General features: G+C 46.7%; 1 protein-coding gene across 1 annotated transcript in view; it reads right to left on the bottom strand.

Annotated features, from left to right (window-relative positions):
- Window positions 1–23,135, bottom strand: part of MUC16 (mucin 16, cell surface associated) — a 136,188-nt gene that overhangs the window by 34,379 nt on the left and 78,674 nt on the right. Inside the window, 35 exon segments of the mRNA XM_031934726.1 lie at window positions 1,568–1,603; window positions 1,936–2,108; window positions 2,705–2,772; window positions 2,983–3,104; window positions 4,187–4,252; window positions 4,504–4,539; window positions 4,873–5,045; window positions 5,672–5,739; window positions 5,966–6,093; window positions 7,261–7,323; window positions 7,587–7,622; window positions 7,954–8,126; window positions 8,711–8,778; window positions 9,006–9,130; window positions 11,087–11,152; window positions 11,417–11,452; window positions 11,765–11,937; window positions 12,559–12,626; window positions 12,832–12,956; window positions 14,112–14,177; window positions 14,437–14,472; window positions 14,802–14,974; window positions 15,584–15,651; window positions 15,881–16,005; window positions 17,007–17,072; window positions 17,326–17,361; window positions 17,695–17,934; window positions 18,518–18,542; window positions 18,754–18,878; window positions 19,883–19,948; window positions 20,209–20,244; window positions 20,572–20,744; window positions 21,346–21,413; window positions 21,601–21,725; window positions 22,709–22,774. Coding sequence (XP_031790586.1) covers window positions 1,568–1,603; window positions 1,936–2,108; window positions 2,705–2,772; window positions 2,983–3,104; window positions 4,187–4,252; window positions 4,504–4,539; window positions 4,873–5,045; window positions 5,672–5,739; window positions 5,966–6,093; window positions 7,261–7,323; window positions 7,587–7,622; window positions 7,954–8,126; window positions 8,711–8,778; window positions 9,006–9,130; window positions 11,087–11,152; window positions 11,417–11,452; window positions 11,765–11,937; window positions 12,559–12,626; window positions 12,832–12,956; window positions 14,112–14,177; window positions 14,437–14,472; window positions 14,802–14,974; window positions 15,584–15,651; window positions 15,881–16,005; window positions 17,007–17,072; window positions 17,326–17,361; window positions 17,695–17,934; window positions 18,518–18,542; window positions 18,754–18,878; window positions 19,883–19,948; window positions 20,209–20,244; window positions 20,572–20,744; window positions 21,346–21,413; window positions 21,601–21,725; window positions 22,709–22,774 — 3,297 coding nt within the window.

Raw genomic sequence — 23,135 nt, 5'->3', positions numbered from 1 at the left:
AAAACTTCGTGAAGCATACACAAGTATCAATAGCCAGATTGATCAAATGGAAGAAAGGATATCAGCAATGACCAAGCTGAGCCTGAGTTGAGCCTTCTAGGGAAACCAAAGAGCCAACTTTGGATGAGGGATGTTCCATCATCAAGGAACCTAACTCTCTTGAATTCTGCCCCATAATCCTGAGTCAGCTCCAACTGATTTGGTAGCGACTGATTTTTTTTTTTTTTTTTTGGTAACCATTCTGAAGCTGTTTTGAACTGAGAGAAAATGAATGCTATTATCTATTGGTGATGTCTGCCATGAATGCTGCAATCAATTAATGATGTCTGTCATGGATGAGGGAGTGCAGCAGATGCCATAACTCTGGCAGACCCTAAAGTTGAACCAACACAGAAGAGAAAAGTTTCCATACATTATAAGAAAGCATACTTCATTCTTTCCTTTCCTGGGAAAATCCATGTTTTCCTGTAGATCTAAATCTGTCAATCTACCATGTACAAGGTCCTGAAGTAGATACTAGGGAAGCACAAGGGAGTAAGACACAGTTGCTCCAATCAGCAGGTTTATGCACTATTGGGGTGACTGGATATAAACACAATCTTCAAAGCAGAGAAAATGTGTTTGCAATTGACTTAAAAAAATATGCAACAGGACTTAGAGTGAGTGATAAAATAAAAGGCTCCCATAATTCTTTTGCCTATAATAATTCAAGTTTTTTTCTCTTTTTAGAAATCATATTAAATGGTACTAGTTAAACACTGAGCATAGCACTTTGGTGCATATTCAGGACCCAATAAGTTCATATATTATCTATTACCTTTGTTATCACCACCACCATCATAATCATCACCATCCCTGTCATCATCACCATCATTATTGTCATAATCACCACCATCATTACCACCATCACCATCATCATCATCACCATCATCACCACCACCATCACCATTGTCATCATGATCATCATAATCACCATCACCATCATCATCATCATTGCCACCATCAGTATCATCATAAAAATAGCTCTCTGAGAGGAGAGATTATTAATTGTTTCATGATCCATGCCATATCCCCAGGATTTGGCAAAGCCCCAGGGCTTGGACAGTGCTCAATAAAGTTTGTTGGTTGGCTCATCATCACTAGATTTATAAAGAATTTCCATCTTTATTTGATTGAATAATGGAAGAGATGTTTACACTCATCAGCCATGCTCTAACAGAGGTGCCATTTGCACGTACGTATTCAAGGGACCAGTAGAAGGGATGGAGCCCCAGAATCTCCCAGGTCCACTGTGGTAGTCCCAAGAGCTACAGAGAAGCCCTCTTCAGAGGAAGCATCCAACCCTCTCATGGCAGAAAGTTCAGCAAATACAACTATTTACAGGCCTTGCTGCATGTGGGGCCTGAGTTGAGTCTCTCTCTGGAGTTGGCCAGAAGGGAAAGGGAATAACTTGTGCCCTCCCAGCCCCTTTCCTTATGAAGAGGACATAGGGGCATAGGAAGAGGGGACAGCTCCTGCCCTGCTTGGCGTATAATTGGGGCCACTGGAACATCGGTTGAATACTCACTGCTGGTGGTGGGCACAGAGCTCCGATGGGTGAAACCTGCATAGAGAAGGAGGGAGGAGAGTGGATAAGGGTTAAGGGAGAGGTGGGGAATCAAATAGGGGTCACAGATACCCGAGTGGAATGGAAGAAGTTTCAAGGAACAGGGGCCTTTGAAGATTCTCCATCAGTACTCTCAGATCAGGGAAGAAGGTACTTGGGATGAACTCAGTCCAAGATGAAGAAACTATGAAGTTAAGACATCAGTCATCACACACAAACAACATAGCCAAGACTTCAATGGCCAGTCAGGGAGTGTGACTTCAAGTCAGAGAGAATTAGAGGCTGCCCAGCAAAGAGGAAGACTCTCCAACCACATCACAACTGCTCACCATTGACATAGAGACTGTCCCTGTCCAGGGTGTAGGGGCCCAGCTCAGTGATGCTGTGGGTCAGCTGGCTCAGCTCCAAATACAGCTGCTCTCTGTCCAGTCCAGGGCCTGTGGGGTCAGGGCGGTGGGTGCAGATGGTATCCACTCTGGTGGCTTCCCCATCCTTCTCTGGCCTAGGGAGGGCAGATAAGGGGAATGACATTAAATAGATTGCCTACAGGGAGGCATTCTGAGATTCCTGAGGGCAGGACAGGAAGGGGACAGAGGAAATGAGAATCCTCATGGATAGATGAGAAGCCATACTAAGATTTTCTGAATGCACTGACTTCCAGGCAGCCTGGGAATGTGAGTAGGGTCAGGAATACAAGAATTTTATAAAATTGCATTCTCATGGCATGGGGACAGGACAGCCCAGACTTGAGAAACATTAAGAGCTGGAATTGGGGATAAAAGCAAGTGGATGAGGGATGTTTATCCTGAGAGAAACCTTGGAAGATAATTTAACACCTGAAGGAGAGGGAGGTGGGGAGAAGTAAGAAATTCAGAGGGATCACCAAGGTAGAAGCCTGATCTGGCTGATGGGCCCTGCAAGTTCTCTGGGTTGATGGGGGAGGTGGTAGGATCAGGAGATATATTGGTCCTGGAGCTACCAATGCCTGAATTCCACTTGTGCTGAGGACTTCCATAGGGAGGGAAGGAAGAAAGCTGACCAAACTCCTTGGGCCTGGGAACACCTGGGGCAGCCAGACTGGTTATTCTCAGTTCTCACCTGAGCAAGGTCAGCCTGCAGCCAGAGTACAGAGGGCCAACACTGGTGTTCTTGAACAAGGGCCTTAGCTGTGGTGGAGGAAGAGGGAGGTGAGTAGGAGAGCTGAGGACGTAGGAGTGAGGAAGATGTAAGGTGGGAGGGGCTGTAATCAGGGGGCGAGAATTGCATCTCTCAGGTGAGGGGAGGTGGGTGAGATCTTCTTCCATGCCTTGGAATGGGTGACGTAGATGGAACGAGATAAGGTGGGTAGGGCAGAGTGAGGTGGACAGGGCTCTCACCAGACCCTGAAGGACCTTCTCTGTAGTGTTGAACTTCCTGGAGCCAGGCCACATGTTCTCATCATACTGCAGGTTAGTGATGGTGAAGTTGAGGGTGAATCGTATCAGGAGATGGCTGGCAGCTGTAGTGCAGGTGGGAAATAAACACTATGTTCAAAAGTAGAGAACATTTAAGAGTTCATAATAAACTTATCTCTAAACATATGCAACCAGATTTAAAGAGAGTGATAAAATAGGTTTTCATGTCTGCCTTGACTATGATGATCAAAGTTTTCCATAGAGCGTGCTAAATAATAATAGCTAGATGCTGAGCACAACCTTTCGTGCATATTCAGTGTTCCATAATACTAGATACTATCTGTTACCTTTGTTATCACTACCATCATCATCATCACCAACACTGCGGCCATCACTTACATTATTGCCATCACCACCACCATCAGGACCAAAACCAAGATCATCATAATCCCTATCATCCCCGTCACCATCATCATCATCATCCACATCATCACCTGCACTATCACCACCAGGAACACAGTCACCAGCACCATCACTGTTTCATCCTTACCATCATAACGATCATCACCACCACCATCATCATCACGATCGCCACACAGCCATCATGATCCACATCATCACCACTAGTACCATGATCACCAACACCCTCATCACATCATCCTTAACCATCATAACCATCACCACTATCATCATCATCCTCATTGTCAATATCACCATCACATTGTCAATCACCACCACAACCACCACCATCACCACCACCACAGTCATCCTTCCCATAATCACCACCAACACTATCATCATCATCATCATCACATCATCATTACTGTCAAAACCACTACCATCATCAATATCATCATCATCATCTTCATAATCACCATTATCATCATGTCATGGTCATCAGCATCACCATCATTATTGTAATCATCTCCAGCAACATCATCATCACTACTATCCCACATCATCCTCAAAATAAAATAAGCTCTCTGAGGGCAGAGATTTTTACCTCTTTTGTGTTCCCTGCCTTATCTCTAGGGCCTGGCAGAGAGTGAGTGCTCAAAGAAGTTTGTTGGGTGGCTCATCGTCAGTAAATTTGCTATGATTTTTAATCTTTATTTAAGTAAAAAGAACAGAGATGTTGACACTCATCATGCATACTCTAATAGAGGTGTCATTGACTGGCACTTACCTGAAGGGCCAAGTATCGAGGTTGGAGTCCTAGATGCTCCCAGATACACTGTGGGGATCCCAGGAGCTGAGGAGAAGCGCGCATTAGTTAAAGCAGCAAGCTCTTTCATGGCAGAAATGCCAGCAGATAGGAGTATTTCTGCATACGGGGCTTGAGATTAGTGTCTCTCTGGAGCTGGGCCAGAGGGAAAGGAAATCATTTATACCCTCTCAGATCCTTCCCTCATGAAGAAGATATAGGGGCATAGGAGAAGCGGGTCAGCTTCTGTCCTGCTTGGAGTAGGATTTGGGCCACTGGAATGTTAGTAGAATACTCACTGCTGGTGGTGGGCACAGAGCTCCGATGGGTGAAACCTGCATAGAGAGGGAGGAAAGAGAGTGGGTAAGGGTTAAGGGAAATGTAGGGGACCAAAAGGGGTCAGTGCTACCATGGTGCAATTGAAGGAGTTTCAGGGAACATGGGCTTTGAGGATTCTCTATAAGCACCCTCAGATCAGAGAAGAAGGTTCTGAGGATGAAGGTCTCCAGTACAAGATGAAGAAGAAACCATGAAGTTCAGATTAGTCATCAAATACAGACAACATGGCCAAGACTTTAATGGCCAGGCAGGGAGTGTGACCTCAAGACAGAGAGTAGAGGCCTTCTCAACAAGGAAGAGGAAACTCCAACCACATCACAGTTGCTCACCATTGACAAAGAGGCTGTCATTGTCCAGGGTATAGGAGCCCAGCTCAGTGATGCTGTGGGTCAGCTGGCTCAGCTCCCAGTACAACTGCTCTCTGTCCAGCCTAGGGCTTTTGGGGTCAGCGTGATGGGTACAGATGGCGTCTACTCCAGTGGCTGCCCCATCCTTCTCAGGCCTGGAGAGGGCAGGTGAGGGGAATAATAATAAAATTTTTGTCTAGGGAGGAGTCCCACGATTGCTGAGTGAAGGACAGGAAGGGGCCACAGGAAATGAGAAGCCTGGTACACAGATGAGAAGCCACACTTAGATTCTCTGAGTGCACTGACTACTGTCCAGCTTGGGACAGTGAGCATACTTGTGGATATAAGAATTTTTCTAACATTGCAGTGTGGCTCTTGCATTCTCATGGCATGGGGACAGGACAGCTTAGACTTCAGACAGGTGAAGAGCTGGAATTGGGAATTAAACAAGTGAATGAGGCATGTTTGTCTTGAGAGAAATCCTGGTTAGAGAATTTAACACCTAAAGGCAAAGGAGGTGGGAAGAAAAGAGGGAATTCAGAGGGATGGCCAGGGTGAAAGTCCAATCTTTCTGATGGACCCTGTGGAAATTTTCAGTTGATTTGGGTGGGATGGCAAGGGGCAGTGGTAATATTAGGAGACAGATTAGTCTTGGAGCCACTGTTCCTTGAGTTCCATCTTTGATGAGAATAACCACAGAGAGGGCAGGAAAAAAGAAGTCCAAACTCATGGAGACTGGAAACAATTGGGGCAACAAAGGTTGGCAATTCTAAGGTCTCACCTGAGCAAGGTCAGTCTGCAGCCAGAGTACAGAGGGCCAACACTGGTGCTCTTGAACAGGGGCCTGAGCTGTGGGGGAGGGAGAGGGAGGTGAGTAGGATGGTTGAGGGGGTAGGGGCAGGAGACTAGTCATTGGGGCTGGCACCAGTAGGTGTGCCTGGCATCAGTGGATGGGGGCTCATGTCTCTGGGTGTGAGGGGAGGTGGGTGAGATCTTCTTCTGTGCCCTGCCATGAGTGAGATAGGTGGGACTAGACAAGGTGAACTGGGCAGAGTGAGATGCTTGGGGCTCTTACCAGGCCCTGAAGGACCCTCTCCGTGGTGTTGAACTTCCTGGAGCCAGGGTGCTGCATGTTCTCCTCATACCGCAGGTTGGTGATGGTGAAGTTGAGAGTGAACGGCACCAGGAGAGGGCTGGCAGCTGCCATGGAGGTGGGAAAGAAACGACATGCTCAAGAGTGGAGAACTTTATACATTTCCAAAAGGCCTGCTTCTAAACATATGCAACAGGATTTAAAGAGAGAATAAAATAAAAAGTTTCCATGCGTCCCTTGACTATAATGATAGAAATTTCTAACCAAGCCTACTAAATAATAGTAGTAGCTAGCATACCTCTTGGTGCATATTCAGAGTTCTATAATACTAAATATTATCTATTACCTTTATTATCACCATTGTCATCATCAATGTCACCAACACTGTGACCCTCACTATTATTATTGTCATCACCACCAGCATCAGCACCACCCACATCAGCACCAAAATCACGACCAAAACCGCGGTGGGGATGATTCTAGCATCCCCACTACCATAATCATCATCATCACCACCACCACAATCATCATTTGCATCATCATCACCAGCACCATGATTACCAACACCATTATCATATCATCATTACTCTCATCACCACCACCACCACCACCATCACAACCATCATCATTATAATCATCATTATCTTCATTGTAACCATCACAATCCCTATTGTCAATCACTACCACAACCACCACCATCCTTACCACCATCATTCTTCCCATAATCACCCCCACAACTATCCTCCTCATCATCACATGATTACCATCATAACCACCACCACCACCACCATCATCATTATTCTCATTGTCAGCATCATCATTACTATTGTCAATCACTACCAAAACCATCACCATCACCAACACCACTATCATGCTTCCCATAATCACTACCACCATTGTCATCATCATAGCATCACCATTATAACCCCTGCCACCAACATCATCATCACCACCACCATCTTCATAATTATCATCCTTATCGCCATCATTATCACTAGCATCACCATTCTCATTGTCATCATCTCCAGTAACCTCACCACCAACAACCTCCATCACCCTCACAATAAAATAAGCTTCCTTGCAGCAGAGATTTTTAACTCTTTTGTGTCCCCTTCCTCATCCCTAGAGCCCTGCAGAAACTAGGCACTCAATTAAGTTTGTTAGATGACTCCTCATCCATGGATTCACTAGGATTTTTTATTTAAGTGAAAATGGCAGAGATGTTGACAGTCATCAGGCATGCTCTAACAGAGATGCAATTGATTTGTATTTATCTGAGGGACCAGATTTAGAAACTGAAGTCCCAGATGTTCCCAGGTCCACTGTGGAGGTCCCAGGAGCTGAGGAGAAGGCCTCTTTAGTGAAAGTGTCAAACCTTCTCATGGCAGAAATGCCAGCAGGTAGGAGTATTTATGGACCTTGCTGCATGTGGCGCTTGAGCTGGGTCTCTCTCTGAAGAGACTTGGGCCAGAAGGGAAAGGGAATAACTTGTGCTGTCCCAGCTCCTTTGCTCATAGAGGACATAGGGGCATGTGAGGAGGGTTCAGTTCTTGCTCTGCATGGTGTAGGATCAGGAGCACTGGAACATCAGTGGAATACTCACTGCTGGTGGTGGGCACAGAGCTCCGTTGTGTGAAACCTGCATAGAGATGGAGGGAGGAGGGTAGGTAAGGGTTAAAGGAGTGGTGGGGCACTATATAGGGGTGAGGGTACCTTGTTGCAATGGAAGGAATTTCCCAGAACATGAACTATTGAAGATTCTCTATCAGCACCCTCAGATCCAGAAAGCAGATCCCCAGGATGAACTCAGTCCAAGATGAAATAGAAACCATGAAGTTCCAACCTCAGCTGTCACATACAGACAACACGGCCGAGCATTCAGTAGCCTGGTAGGGAGTGTGACCTCAAGGCAGAGAGTAGAGGCTTCCCAGCAAGGAGGAAGAGACTCCAACCACATCACAGCTACTCACCATTGACATAGAGACTGTCCCTGTCCAGGGTGTAGGGGCCCAGCTCAGTGATGCCATGGGTCAGCTGGCTCAGTTCCCAGTATAGCTGCTCTCTGTCCAATCCAGGGCTTCTGGGGTCAGGGCGGTAGGTGCAGATGGCATCCACTTTGGTGGCTGCCCCATCCTTCTTGGGCCTGGGGAGGGCAAGATTGGGGAAAGACAATACATGGATTGCCTAGGGAGGGGTCCTGAGATCCCATGGGGCAGGACAGGATGGGGTCAGAGGAAATGAGAAGCCTGGTAGAGAAGTGAGAAGCCACACTTCCATTCTTTGAGTACACTGAGTCTCAGCAACTATGAGCAGAACCATGGATGCAAGGATTTTTATAAAATTGCAAAGTGGAAACTTTTTTATAAAATTGCAGAGAGGAGAACTCATACTTGAGACAGGTGAAGAGCTGGGACTGGGGATGAAAGCAAGTGGACGAGGCATGTTTTTCTTGGGAGAAATCCTGGGAACAGCATTTAACAGACTTTAACCACTTGTGGAAAGGCAGGTAGGGGAAAGGAGGGAATTCAGAGGGATGACCAAGGTAGAAGCCCAGTCATGCTGATGCATCTCTCAGTTGAGGTGGGAGGTGGTAGGATCAGGAAGCACATTGGTCTTGGAGTCACTGCCTCCTGGATTCCACCTGTGCTGTGGACACCTCCAGGGAGTGCAGAAAGGAAGCAGGCCAGACTTCTCAGATCAGTCAGACTGGCTGTTCTCAGTTCTCACCTGAGTAAGGTCAGTCTGCAGCCAGAGTACAGAGGGCCAACACTGGTGTTCTTGAACAAAGGCCTGAGCTGTGGAGGAGGGAGAAGGAGGTGAATGGGAGGACTGAAGTCATAGCGGTGTGGTAGAAGGGAAGTGGGCAGGGCTGGCAACAGTTGGTGGGGCTGGCATCAGTGGTTGGGGCATGCATATCTGGGGGCAAGATGAGGTAGGTGAGATCTTCCGTGCTCTGCAACAGGTGAGGTGGGCAGGACTAAACATGGTGAGTGGGGTAGAATGAGGTGTGTGGGGCTCTTACCAGACCCTGAAGGACTCTCTCTGTGGTGTTAAACTTTCCAGAGCCAGGGTGATGCATGCTCTCCTCATACCACAGGTTAGTGATGGTGAAGTTAATTGTGAATAGCACCAGAAAAGGGCTGGCAGCTATAGTGAAGATGGGAAATAAACAGTGTTCAAAAATAGAGTAACATTTAAGAATTTGTGATAGAGGCTGGGATCACGCCTGTGATTCCAGCACTTTGGGAGGCCGAGGCGGGTGGATCATGAGGTCAGGAGATTGAGACCATCCCCGTTAACACGATGAAATCCTGTCTCTACTAAAAATACAAAAAAATTAGCCAGGCGTGGTGGCAGGCACCTGTAGTCCCAGCTATTCAGGAGGCTGAGGCAGGAGAATGGCGTGAACCCAGGAGGCGGAGCTTGCAGTGAGCCCAGATGGCGCCACTGAACCAGATCTAGCCTGGGTGATAGAGGGAGACTCCGTTTCAAAAAAAAAAAAAAAGAATTTGTGATAGAATTGTTTCTAAACATATGCAACATGATTTAAAGTGACAAAATAAAAGGTTTTCATGCCTCTTTTGACTATAATGATAGATAGTTTTCATAGAGCATCCTAAATAATAGTAGATGCTGAGCATAGTTCTTGGTGCATATTCAGTATTCCATACTACTAGACATTATCTACTACTTTGTCAACATCACGATCATCATCAACATCAGCAACACTGTGGCCATCACTATCATTATTGTCATCACCAACAGCATCAGCACAAAACCATGACCATCATAATCCCTATCATCCGCACCCATCGTCATCATCACACCACCATCACCACAACCATCATCATCCATATAATCACCACTAGCACATGGTCACTAACACCATTATCATATCATTCTTTTTTTTTTTTTTTTTTTGAGACAGAGTCTCGCTCTGTCACCCAGGCTGGAGTGCAGTGGCCGGATCTCAGCTCACTGCAAGCTCCACCTCCCGGGTTCCTGCCATTCTCCTGCCTCAGCCTCTCGAGTAGCTGGGACTACAGGCACCCGCCACCTCGCCCGGCTAGTTTTTTTTTTTTTTTTTTTTTTTTTTTGTATTTTTTTAGTAGAGACGGGATTTCACCGTGTTAGCCAGGATGGTCTCGATCTCCTGACCTCGTGATCCACCCGTCTTGGCCTCCCAAAGTGCTGGGATTACAGGCTTGAGCCACCGCGCCTGGCCTATCATATCATTCTTACCGTCATAACCACTATCACCACCACCACCACCATCATCATCATTATCATCATCACCACCATCATTATCCTTTTTGTCAACATCACGATCACATTGTCAATTACCATCAGAACAATCACATCACCACCATCACTGTCATCCTTTCCATAATCATCACCACCACCATCGTCATCATCACCATCAAAACCACTACCACCACCATCATCATCACCATCATCATCAGCATCATCATCATCATCACCAACATCATCAGCAATGCCATCATTGTCATCATGTCCACCACCATCATCACCACCACCCCTATCATTATCATCATCATCATCACAATAATATAACCTTCCTGAGGACAGAGATTTGTATTTCTTTTGTGTTCCCCGCCTTATCCCTAGGTCCCTGAAGCAGCCAGACTCTCAATAAAATTAGTTGATTGACTTCTCATCATTACATTCACTAGGACTTTTCATCTTTATGTGAGTGAAAATGGCGGAGTTGTAGGCCGGGTGCGGTGGCTCACGCCTGTCATCCCAGCACTTTGGGGGACCAAGGCAAACGGATCACGAGGTCAGGAGTTCGAGATCAGCTTGACCAACATGGTGAAGCCCCGTCTCTACTAAAAATATAAAAATTAGCTGGGCGTGGTGGCATGCACCTGTAATCCCAGCTATCCAGGAGATGGAGGCAGGAGAATTGCTTGAACCCAGGAGGCAGAGGTTGCCGTGGGCCAGGATCGCGCCATTGCATTCCAGCCTGGGCGACAGAGTAAGACTCCATCTCAAAAAAGGAAAGAAAAAGAAAAGAAAATGGCAGAGATGTTGACACTCCTCAGGCATGCTGTAATAGAGATGGCACTGAATGGTACTCACTCGTGGGTCCAGACAGGGAGGCTGGAGTTCTCAAGGTTCCCAGGTGCATTGTGGAGGTATCAGGAGCTGAGGAGAAGGTTTGCTGTATTAGTGAAAGCAGCAAACCCTCTCATGGCAGAAATACCAGCAGGTAGGAGTATTTATGGCCCTTGCTGCATGTGGGGCTTGAGCAGGATCTCCATCTGGAGATGGGCCAGAGGGAAAGGGGAATAACTTGTGCTCTCTCAGTTCCTTCCCTCATGAAGAGGATATAAGGGCATAGAAGGAGAGGAAAGTTCCTGCCCTTTATGGTGTAGGATCAGGAGCACTGGAACATCAGCTAATACTCACTTCTGGTGGTCATCATGGAGCTCTGATGGGTGAAACCTGCATTGAGATGGAGGGAGGAGAGTGGGTAAGTGTTAATGGAGTGGTGGGGTACCCTGGTGCAACAGAAGGAATTTCCCAGAACACGGGACATTGAAGATTCTCTATCAGCACCCTCAGATTTAGAAAGCAGATCCTGAGGGTAAACTCAGTCCCAGATGAAGAAGAAACCATGAGGTTTTGACCTTAGCCACCACATACAGACAACATGGCTGAGCCTTCAATAGCCAGATAGGGAGTGTGACCTCAGGCCAGAGAATAGAGGCTGCCCAGCAAGGCAGAAGAGACTCCAGCCACATCAAAGTTGCCCACCATTGACATAGAGACTGTGTCTGTCCAGGATGTAGGGGCCCAGCTCAGTGATGCCGTGGGTCAGCTGGCTCAGCTTCCAGTACAGCCGCTCTCTGTCCAGTCCAGGGCTTTGGGGGTCAGGACGGTGGGTGCAGACAGCATCCACTCTGGTGGCTGCCCCATCCTTCTCAGGCCTGGGGAGGGCAGATGAAGCAAATAACAATTTAAAACTTGCCTCAGGGGGAGTTCTGAGATTTCCTGAGGCCAGCCAGGAAGGGACCAAAGGAAATGAGAAGCCTGGGAAAGAGATAATAAGTCACATTTAGATTCTCTGAGTGTCCTGGCTGCCAGCCAGCCCAGGACTGTGAACAGAGTCATAGATGCAAGAACTTTTTATAAAATTGCAAGGTGAAGCCTGCATTCTCATGGTGTGGAGACAAGAGTACTTAGACGTGAGACAGAGGAAGAGCTGGAATTGGGGATGAAAGCAAGTGGATGAGACATGTTTGTCTTACGAGAAATCCTGGGGACAGAATTTAACAACTGGAGGAAAGGGAGGTGGGTGGAATGGCGGGAATTCAGAGGGATGACCAAGGTAGAAGCCCAATTCTCCTGATGGACTCTGTAGAATCTCTCTGTTGATTGGGGTGGTGCTGATGGTATTAAGAGAAATATTAATTTTGAAGTCACTGCTTCCTGAATTCCATCTTTTGTGAGGACATTCACAGGGATGGCAGGAAAAAAAAAAAACCAATCCAAACTCTTTGAGTCTAGGAACAATTGGGGCAGCTAGGCTAGGTCTTCTAAAGTCTCACCTGAGCAAGGTCAGTCTGCAACCAGAGTACAGAGCGCCAACACTGGTGTTCTTGAACAAGGGCCTAAGCTGTGGAAGAGGGAGAGGGAGATGACTAGGAAGGCTGGGAACATAGTGGTGGGGCACAAGTGTGGTGGATGCAGCTGGCACCAGTGGGCAGGGCTTATGTCTATGGGGAAGGTGGATGAGATTTTCTTCCATGGCCCTGGCATGGGTAATGTTGTTGGGACCAGGTAAGGTGGGTGGGGCAGAGTAAGATGGGCAGGGGTCTCACCAGACCCTGAAGGACCCTCTCCGTGGTGTTAAACTTCCTGGAGCCAGGGCGACCCAGGTCCTCCTCGTACTGCAGGTTATTGATGGTAAAATTGAGGGTGAATGGCAGCAGGAGAGGGCCAGTGCCTGTAGTAAAAGGTGGGAAATAAACACTATTGTGTTTGTATTTTTAATCGGTTGCATATAGTTAAAAATAAGTCTCTTGAAAACTTCTCAAGGTTCTCGACTTTTGCAATAGACTTGAAGATTGCAATAAATTTATTTTTAATCATATGCAACAGAATTTAAAATGAATGACAAAATAAAAGGTTTCTGTGCCCTTCTTGATATAAATGATTTTTTAAAAAGCATATTAAATAATACTTGTTAGACTCTAAGCCCAGCTTTTGGTGCATATTCAGTGTTGAAAAATATCAGATATTACCTGTTACCTTTGTCATCACCATTATCATCATCATAATCATGATGATCATCGTCATCATTATTGTCAGCATCAGCACCACCACTATCACCACCATGATAATCCCCACAACAGCACCACAAACATCATTATCACCACTGTCATCTCATCATTACCATCATAATCACCATCACTGTCATCATCTGAATAATCATCATCATCACGATCATTGTCATCATAATCACCATCGTCATCATTATTGTCATCCTCAGTAACACCACTATCACCAATGTCATAATCTACATCAACACCATCACAAACATCATCATCATCACCATAATCACATCATCATTACCATCATAACCAGCAACATTACCGTCATCATCCAAACAGCCATCATCATCCTTACCATCATCATCACCATTGTTATCATCATCACCACTCCAACATCATCACCACAATCAATACAACTGTCATCATCATCATCATTGTTATTATAATTATTGCCAACATCCCCATAATTATTGTCAGTTGTAATCCCGGCCACCACCACCACCATTCTTCCCATGATTACCCCCACCATAATCATCATTATCCTTACCATCATCACCACCACCACCACCACCACCACTGCAATCATCATCACCACCACCCCCATCAACATCATCACAATAATATAAGCTCACTGAGGGCAGTATTTTTTCTTTTTTTGTTCCCTGATGTATATCCAGGTCCTAATACAGAGGCAGTGCTCAACGAACTTGGTTGGTTGACCTATGGTTACTAGGTTTACTATGAATTTCCATCTTTAGTTGAGTAAATAATGACAGAGATGTTTATACTCATCAACCATGCTCTAAATATCATTGACTGGTATTTACCTGTGGGGCCAGGGAGGGATGATGGAGTCTCAGAGGTTTCCAGCGGTACTGTGAAAGTCCCAGGAGCTGAGGAGAAGCCCTCATCAGTGAAAGGACCAAGCGCTCTCATGGAAGTAATGCCAGCAGAAGGGACTATTCATGGGGATTTTTGCCTGTAGGGCTTCAGCTGGGATTCTGGTTAGCTGGGGCAGTGGGGATGGGGAATAATTTTTGCCCTCTATGTTCCTTCCCATATAGAAAGGACATAAGGGCTTATGAATAGGGGTCAGCTCCTGCTAAGTTTGGTGTAGGATCGAGGCCACTGGAACATCAGTAGAATACTCACTGCTGGTAGCAGGCACAGAGCTCCGCTGGGTGAAGCCTGCATGGAGAGGGAGGGAGGAATGTGAAAAAGAGTCAAAGGGGAGGTAGGGAATCAAACAAAAGTCAGGGCTACCCTGGTGGAATGAAAGGAGTTTCATGGAACAGGGACATTTGGAAATTCTCTGTCAGAATCTGAGTATCAGGGAAGAAGGTACTAAGGATGAAATCAGTTCAAGATAAAGAAGAAATCATGAAATTCTGACATCAATCACCACATACAGACATGTCCTAGCCTTCAGTGTCCAGGCAGGGCATGTGACCTCAAGTCAGAGAGTAGAAGCTGCCCAGCCAGGAGAAAGACACTCTAACCACATCACAGCTGCTTACCATTGACATAGAGACTATCCCTGTCCAGGGTGTAGGGGCCCAGCTCAGTGATGCTGTGGGTTAGCTGGCTCAGCTCCCAGTATAGCCGCTCTCTGTCTAGCCCAGGAATTTTGGGGTCAGGGCGGTGGGTGCAGATGGCGTCCACTCTGGTGGCTGCTCCGTCCTTCTCAGGCCTGGGGAGAGGTGGTGAGAGGAATGGCCATAAATGAATTGCTTAAGGAGAGATCCTGAGATGGCAGAGTGAAGGACAAAAAGGACAGAGGAAGTAAAAAGTCTATTTTTAGGTGGGAATACTTAGATTCTCTGAGTGCACTGGCTGGCCTGGGACTGTGAGCATAGTTGTGGATATAATAGTTTTCCCAAAGTGGCAGGGTGGATCCTGCATTCTTAAAGCCTGGAAACAGGAGAGCTCAGATTTGAGATAGGTGAAGATCTGGAATTGGGGATGAAAGCAAGTGGTTGAGGCATGTTTGTCTTGAGAGAAATCCTGGCTACAGAATTTAACACCTAAAGTCTATGGAGGTGGGGGGAAAACAGGGAATTCGGATGGGTGGCCAGGGTAGAAGTCCAGTCCTGTTGATGGACTCTGTAATTTCTCAGTCTGTTTGGAAGTGGGGACGGGGGCACTGCTAATACCAGGAGACAGGTTAGTCCTGGAGCTACTGTTTCCTGAATTCCATCTTTGATAAGAATAATCACAAAGAGGACAGGAAAAAAGAAGTCCAAACTCATTGAGACTAGGAACAATTGGGGCAGCCAGACTGGAAATTCTAAGGTCTCACCTGAGCAAGGTCAGTCTGCAGCCAGAATACAGAGGGCCAACCCCGGTGCTCTTGAACAAGTGCTTGAGCTGTGGAGGAGGGAGAGGGAGGTGAGTGGCAGGGCTGAGGAGGTAGAGGCAGGGCAGAAGTGAGGTGGGTGGGGCTGGCTCTAGTTGGTAGAGCTGACATCAGTAGGTTGGATGGGGCTTTTATCTCTTGGGGTGAGGGGAGGTGGGTGAGATCTTCCGTGGCCATATAGATGACATAGGTGGGACTAGATAAGGTGGGTAAGGCAGAGTGAGATAGGGGGGCTCTCACCAGACCCTGCAGAACCCTCTCCGTGGTGTTGAACTTCCTGGAGCCAGGGTGACCCATTTTCTCCTCATACTGTAGGTTAGTGATGGTGAAGTTGAGTGTGAATGGCACCAGGAGAGGGCTGGTGGCTATAGTGAAGGTGGGAAATAAACACTATGTTCTAAAGTAGAGAACATTTAAGAGTTTGCAATAGACTTATTTCCAAATATATGCAACAGGATTTAAAGTGAGTAATAAAACATAATGTTTTCATGCCTCCTTTGACTATTATGATAGATGTTTTTGATAGAGCACATTAAATAATAGTAGTGAGATGCTGAGCATAGGTCTTGGTGCATATTCAGTGTTCCATAGTGCCAGATACTATCTAGTGCCATTGTTAACACCAACTTCATTTTCAACATCACCATGATTGTCTCCATGAGTATTACTGTCATCATCATCACCATTAGCACCCACCCCACCACTACCACCACTACCATCATCATCATCATCACCACCACAACCATCATCATCCTAATCATCACCTCTATCACTATTTTCATCATCACCATCATCATTGTCAATATCACCATGCTTGTCACCATCAGTAGTATTATTGTCATCATCACCACCACCATCATCATTATCCTCATCATCCCCATCGCCAGCAGTGCTATCATCATCGCCATCTTCATTACCATCAGTGTCAACATCACCATTTTTGTCAATCACCACCACCATAATTATTACTGTCTTCGCATAATTATTATCATCATAACCACTACCCCCACCATTGTCATCATCCTCATCACTGTCATTGTAATTAGCATCATCATCACCATCATCTATATCATGATCATTATCATCATCATCATCATCACCATCACCACCATCATCATCACCATCACTTACATCATCATCATCATCACAGGAATATAAGCTATCTTAAGCAGAGATTGCTATCTATTTCTATGTTCCCTGCTGTATCTTCAGGGCCTGGCACAGAGTAGGTGCTCAATAAAGTTTACAGGTTAACTCCTCATCACTAGATTTACTATGACTTTTATCTTTATTTGAGTGCATAATGGCAGAAATGTTTATATTCATCAGGAATGCTCTAACGGAGGTGCCATTGGCTGATACTTACCTGTAGTTTCAGGGAGGGAAGACAGGATCCCAGAGGTTCCCAGGTTCACTGTGGAGGTCCCAGGAGCTAAGGAGAAGCCCTCATCAGTGAAAATAGCAAGCATTCTCATGGCAGAAATGCCATCAGGTAGGACTAGTATGAGGCTTGCTGCAGGTGGGTCTTGAACTGTGTTTCTCTTTGGGCACAGGGGAGAAGGAATAACTTGTGCTCTCCCAGCACCTTCTCTCATGAAGAGGACATAAGTGTGTATGAGGAGGGCTCAGCTCCTGCCCTGCTTGGAGTAGAATTGGGGGTACTGGAACATCAGTTGAATACTCACTGTTGGTGGTTGGTATGGAGCTCCAATGAGTGAAACCTGCAGAGAGAGGGAAGGAGAATAGTGGTAAGGGTTAAGGAGAGGTGGGGGATGAAATAGGAATCAGGGCTACCCTGGTGGAATAGAAGGGGTTTCATGGAACAGGAGCCATTAGAGGTTCTCTATCAGCACATTCACTTCAGGGACCAGGGTCTGCAGGATGAACACAGTACAAGATGCAGAAAAAAAAATAATGAAGTTCTAACATCAGTCATCACATGCAGACAACATGGCAGAGATTTCAACGTTCAGACAGGAAGTGTGACCTCAAGCCAGAAAGAAGGGGCTGCCCAGCAAGAAGGAAGAGAATCCAACCACATCAAAGCTGCTCACCATTGACATAGAGACTGTCCCTGTCCAGGGTGTAGGGGCCCAGCTCAGTGATGCCATGGGTCAACTGGCTCAGCTCCCAGTACAGCTGCTCTCTGTCCAGTCCAGGGCTTTGAGGGTCAGGGCGGAGGGTACAGATGGCATCCACTCTGGTGGCTGCCTTGTCCTTCTCTGGCCTGAGGAGGTTAAGTGGGCAGAGGGGGTGACAATGAAAGGATTGCCCAGAAAGGAGTTCTGAGATTCCTGAGGGAAGGACAGGGAGGGGACAGAGGAAATGAGAAGCCTGGGAGAGAGGTGAGAAGCCACAATTAATTTCTCTAAATGCACCAACTCCCAGCCAGCCCTGGATTGGGAGCAGAGTCACGGACACAAGAATATTTATGAAATTGCAAGGTGAAACTGCCAGTTTGATAGCACGAAGACAGAAGAGCTCAGACTTGAGACAAGTGAAGAGCTAGAATCAGAGATAAAAGCAAGTAGAAAACCCACCTTCCTCTTAAGGGAGACCTTGGGAACAGAATTTTAAAAATTAAGGGAAGGGATATGGGGGAATGGAAGGTATTAAGAAGGATGAGTGGAGTAAGAACCCAATCTTGATGACGGGCTCTGCGGAATCTGTCACTAGAGTGGGGAAGTGCTAGGATCAGGAGACACATTCTTTCTTGAAGCCACTGCCAACTGAATCCCACTTCTGCTGAGGACGTTCACAGGGAGGGCAAGAAGGATGCTGCTGGGGCCTGGGAACACTTGGGTAAGCCCTGATTGGCTATTCTAAGGTCTCACCTGAGCAAAGTCAGTCTGCAGCTGGAGTACAGAGGGCCAATACTGGTATTCTTGAACAAGGGCCCGAGCTGTGGAGGAGGGAGAGGGAGGTGATTGGGAGGGCTGATGAGGAGGGGCAGGGCAGAAATGAGACAGGTGGGGCTGACACCAGTGGGTACGACTTGTGATTTGGGGTCGAAGGTGATTCACATGGGATCTTCTTGTACATCCCTGGCATGGGTGATGCAGATAGAATCTGGTAAGGTGGGCCAGGCAGAGTTAGATAGGTTGGACTCTCACCAGACCCTGTAGGACCCTCTCCGTGGTGTTGAACTTCCTGGAGCCAGGGTGTCGCATGGCCTCCTCATACTGCAAGTTGGTGATGGTGAAGTTGAGGGTGAATGACAGCAGGAGAGGGCCAGGCACTGTAGTGGGGGTGAGAAACAAACACTACGTTCAGAAGTAGAGAAATTATGGATTTGCAATAAAATTATTTTTAAATATACACAGCATTAAATGGGATGGACAAAATGAAGATTTTTGATCCCTCCCTTAACTATAACGATAGAATTTAAAAAGACACATACTATATGATATCAGTTGGATGCTGAGCCCAGCTTTCATTGTATGTTCATTGCTCAATAATGTCATGTTATCCCTTACCTTTGTTACCACCATTATAGTCACCATCATTGTCACCTACAGCATCATTATTGTCATTATCATTGCCGCCACCACCACTGTAATAACCTCCATAATCACCACCAGCACAACCATCACCACCACCATCATCATCATCACCATCATTACTGCCATCATCACTGCTACCACCATCACCATGATAATCCCCATTGTCATCATCATTGTCACCCACACCATAATTGCCATCATCACTGCCACCAACACCACCACCATAATAATCTCCATCATCACCACAGCACCAGAACCACCACCATCATCACCACCATCACTGTCACCCACACCATCCTTGTTGTCTCCACCACTGCCATGACAACCACCATGATCATCTCCATTACGACCACCAACACTATCATTTATCACACTCAACAGATCATCATCATCATAACCCCCACCATTGTCATCATCCTCATCACCTGCATCATCATTATCATCATTGCTACCATAAGCATCACCATCATCATCAAAACTGCCACCACTATCATCATCACCACCCGCCACAGTCATCATCACAAGAATATAAGCTCACTGATGGCAGAGATTTTTATCTGTTTTGTATATCTGCTGTATCCCCAGGGTCTGGCACAGCGGAGGTGATCAATCACATTTGTAGGTTGACTCATCATCACTAGATTTACTAGGATTTTTACCTTTATTTGAGTAAATAATGGCAGACATGTTTCTGCTCATCAGTCATGCTCTAACAGAGGTGCCATTGACTGGTGCTCACCTGTGTGGCCAGGCAGGGAAGCTGGAGTCCCAGAGGTTTCCGAGTGCTCTGCAGAGGTCCCAGGAACTGAGAAGAAGCCCTCATTACTGAAAGCAGCAAACCCTCTCATGGTGGAAATGCCAGCAGGTAAAACTATTATGGGCCCTGCTGCATTTGAGGTTTGAGCTGAGCCTTTCTATGGAGCTAGGGCACAGGGGAAAGGGAATAGACTGTGCCCTTGAAGCCTTTTTCCTCATGAAGAGGACATTAAGGGGTAAGAGGTAATGCCAGTTCCTGCCCTGCTTGGTGTAGGACTGGGGGGACTGGAACATCAGTAAAATACTCACTGCTGGTGGTTGGCACAGAGCTTTGATGGGTGAAGCCTGCAGAGAGAGGGAGGGAGGAGAGTGGGTAAGGGTTAAGGAGAGGTCAGACCAAATAGGGGTCAGGGTTACCCTAGTGCAATGAGGAAAGTTTCATGAAGCATGGTCATTGAGAATCTTCATTAGCACCCTCACATGGGGGAAGAAGGCCTTGAGGATAAAATCCATGCAAGATGAAGATGAAACCGCGAAGTTGAAACCTCAGTCATCACGTATAGAGTACATCATCAAACCCTCAATGGTCAGACAGGGCATGTGACCCCAGGACAGACAGTAGGGTCTACCCAGCTAGGAGGAAGAGCCTCCAGTCACATCATGGCTGCTCACCATTGACATAGAGACTGTCTCTGTCCAGGGTGTAGGGGCCCAGCTCTGTGATGCTGTTGGTCAGCTGGCTCAGCTCCCAGTATAGCCGCTCTCTGTCCAGTCCAGGGCTGGTGGGATCAAAGCGGTGGGTGCAGATGGCGTCCACTCCAGTGGCTGTCCCATCCTTCTCAGGTCTGGGGAGAGCAAGAGTGGGGAATGGCAATTAATGGATTGCCTAGGGAGGGGTCTTGAGCTTGCTGGGTGAAGGACAGGAAGGGGTCAGAGGAATTGAGAAGCCTGGTACAGACGTGAGAGAAGTCACACTTTGATTCTCTAAGTGCTTTGATTCCCTGCCAGCTTGGGCTTGTGAGCAGAGTCATGGATGAAAGGATTTTTATGAAATCACAAGGTGCAACCTGCATTTTCACAGCAATGGGGAAAGAAGAGCTGAGTCCTGAGACAGGAGAAGAACAGGAATTAGGGGTGAAATCAAGTGGATGAGGCACATTTGGAGAGATATTCTGGGGACAGACTTTAACAACTGGAGGAAAGGGAGGTGGAGGGAATTTAGAGGGGTGATGAGGGTAAGGGCTCAATCCTGCTGGTGGACTCCAAAGAATGTGTCAGTTGAGGTGGGAGGTGGTAGAATCAGGAGACAAATTGGTTCTGGAGCCAGTGCCTCCTGAATTCCATCTGTGCTGAGGCCATCCCACGGTAGGGCAGGAAGGAAGGTGACCAAACTTTTTGGGCCTGGGAACAATTGGGGAAATCAGGCTGGAAATCCTAAGGTCTCACCTGAGCAAGGTCAGTCTGCAGCCAGAGTACAGAGGGCCAACACTGGTGCTCTTGAACAAGGGCTTGAGCTGTGGAGGAAGGGGAGGGAGATGAGTGGGTGGGCTGAGGTGTAGGGACGGGGCAGACATGAGGTAGGAGAGGCTGGCATCACTAGGTGGGGCTTGCATCTCTGGGGCCAAGGAGTGGTGGGTGAGATCTTCCATGGCCCTGGCATGGGTGATATAAGCAGGACCGGTAAGGTGGTGGAGCTCTTACCAGACCCTGCAGAACCCTCTCCGTGGTGTTGAACTTTCTGGAGCCAGGGTGTTGCATGTTTTCCTCATAAAGCAGGTTGGTGATGGTAAAGTTGAGGGTGAATGGTATCAGGAGAGGGCCAGGGGCTGTAAAGGGGTTGGGAAATAAACACGATGTTCAAAAGTAGAGAAATATATAACAGTTTGCAATAGACTTATTTTTAAACATATGCAGCAGCATTTCATGTGGATAAAAAATAAAAGATTTTCATGCCTCTCTTGACTACAATAATAGAAGTTTTTCATAAATAAGCATATTATATAATTGTAATGAGATGGTGAACATAGTGGTTGGTGCATATTTAGTGTTCAGTAATGTCAGATGCTATTTTTTACCTCTGTTATTGCCATCTTCGTCATCGACATAACCATAGTTGTTGCCATGGCTATCATCGCTTTCATCACTATCAACATCAGCACCACCACAACCACTACCACCATCCTCATGACCATCATCACCACAGGATCATAATCAGCACCATCATAATATTATTATTACCAGGATAATCACCAAGAAAATCATCGTGTCGTCATCATCATCATCATCTTCATTATCTACATCACAATCATCATTGGCAGTCATCATCACCACCATCATCATCACCACCACAATCACCTCAAACATCACCAGTATCACCACAATCATCCCAAACATCACCACCATCACATCATCATTCCTGTTATAATCAGCACCACTATTATCACCATCATCTTCATCACCATCTCCATAATCATCATCACCATCACCAAAATCATCAGCAGCATCACCATCTTTATAGTCATCTCCATGATATTATCATCATCTCCATCCCCACCACTATCATCATCACTGCCACCCTTATCATCCTCATCATCACAAGAATATAAGCTCTCTGAAGGAAGACATTTTTATCTCTTTTGTATTCCCTGCCACATTCCATGGTTCTGGCATAGAGTAAGTGCTCAATAAAGTGTGTTGGTTGCATCAGCTACACTGGATTTGATTTGCTATGATGTTTCATCTTAATGTGCATGAAAATGACAGAGATGAAGACACTCACCATTGACTGGTATCATTGACTAGTGCTCACCTGTGTGGCTGGAGATGGAGGATGGAGGCCCAGAGGTTGCCAGGTGCACTGTGGAGGTCCCAGGAGCTGAGAAGAAGCTCTCATCAGTGAAATTAGCAAGTACCCCCATGGCAGAAATGCCAGCAGGTAAGACTATTATGAAACTTGATGCATATGGGGTTTGACCTAGATCAGTCTGTAGCTGGGGCAGTAGGGAGAATGAATCCCTTCCGCCTTCCCAGCTCCTTCTCTTAAGAAGAGGAGCTGGCCGGGCGCGGTGGCTCAAGCCTGTAATCCCAGCACTTTGGGAGGCCGAGATGGGCGGATCACGAGGTCAGGAGATCGAGACCATCTTGGCTAACCCGGTGAAACCCCATCTCTACTAAAAAATACAAAAAACTAGCCGGGCGAGGTGGCGGGCGCCTGTAGTCCCAGCTACTCGGGAGGC

Source organism: Piliocolobus tephrosceles, chromosome 21 (genome assembly GCF_002776525.5).
Source record: "Piliocolobus tephrosceles isolate RC106 chromosome 21, ASM277652v3, whole genome shotgun sequence".
NCBI lineage: Eukaryota > Metazoa > Chordata > Mammalia > Primates > Cercopithecidae > Piliocolobus > Piliocolobus tephrosceles.
The sequence above is the reverse complement of the archived record's forward strand: the minus strand, read 5'-3'. Positions and strand labels throughout refer to the sequence as shown.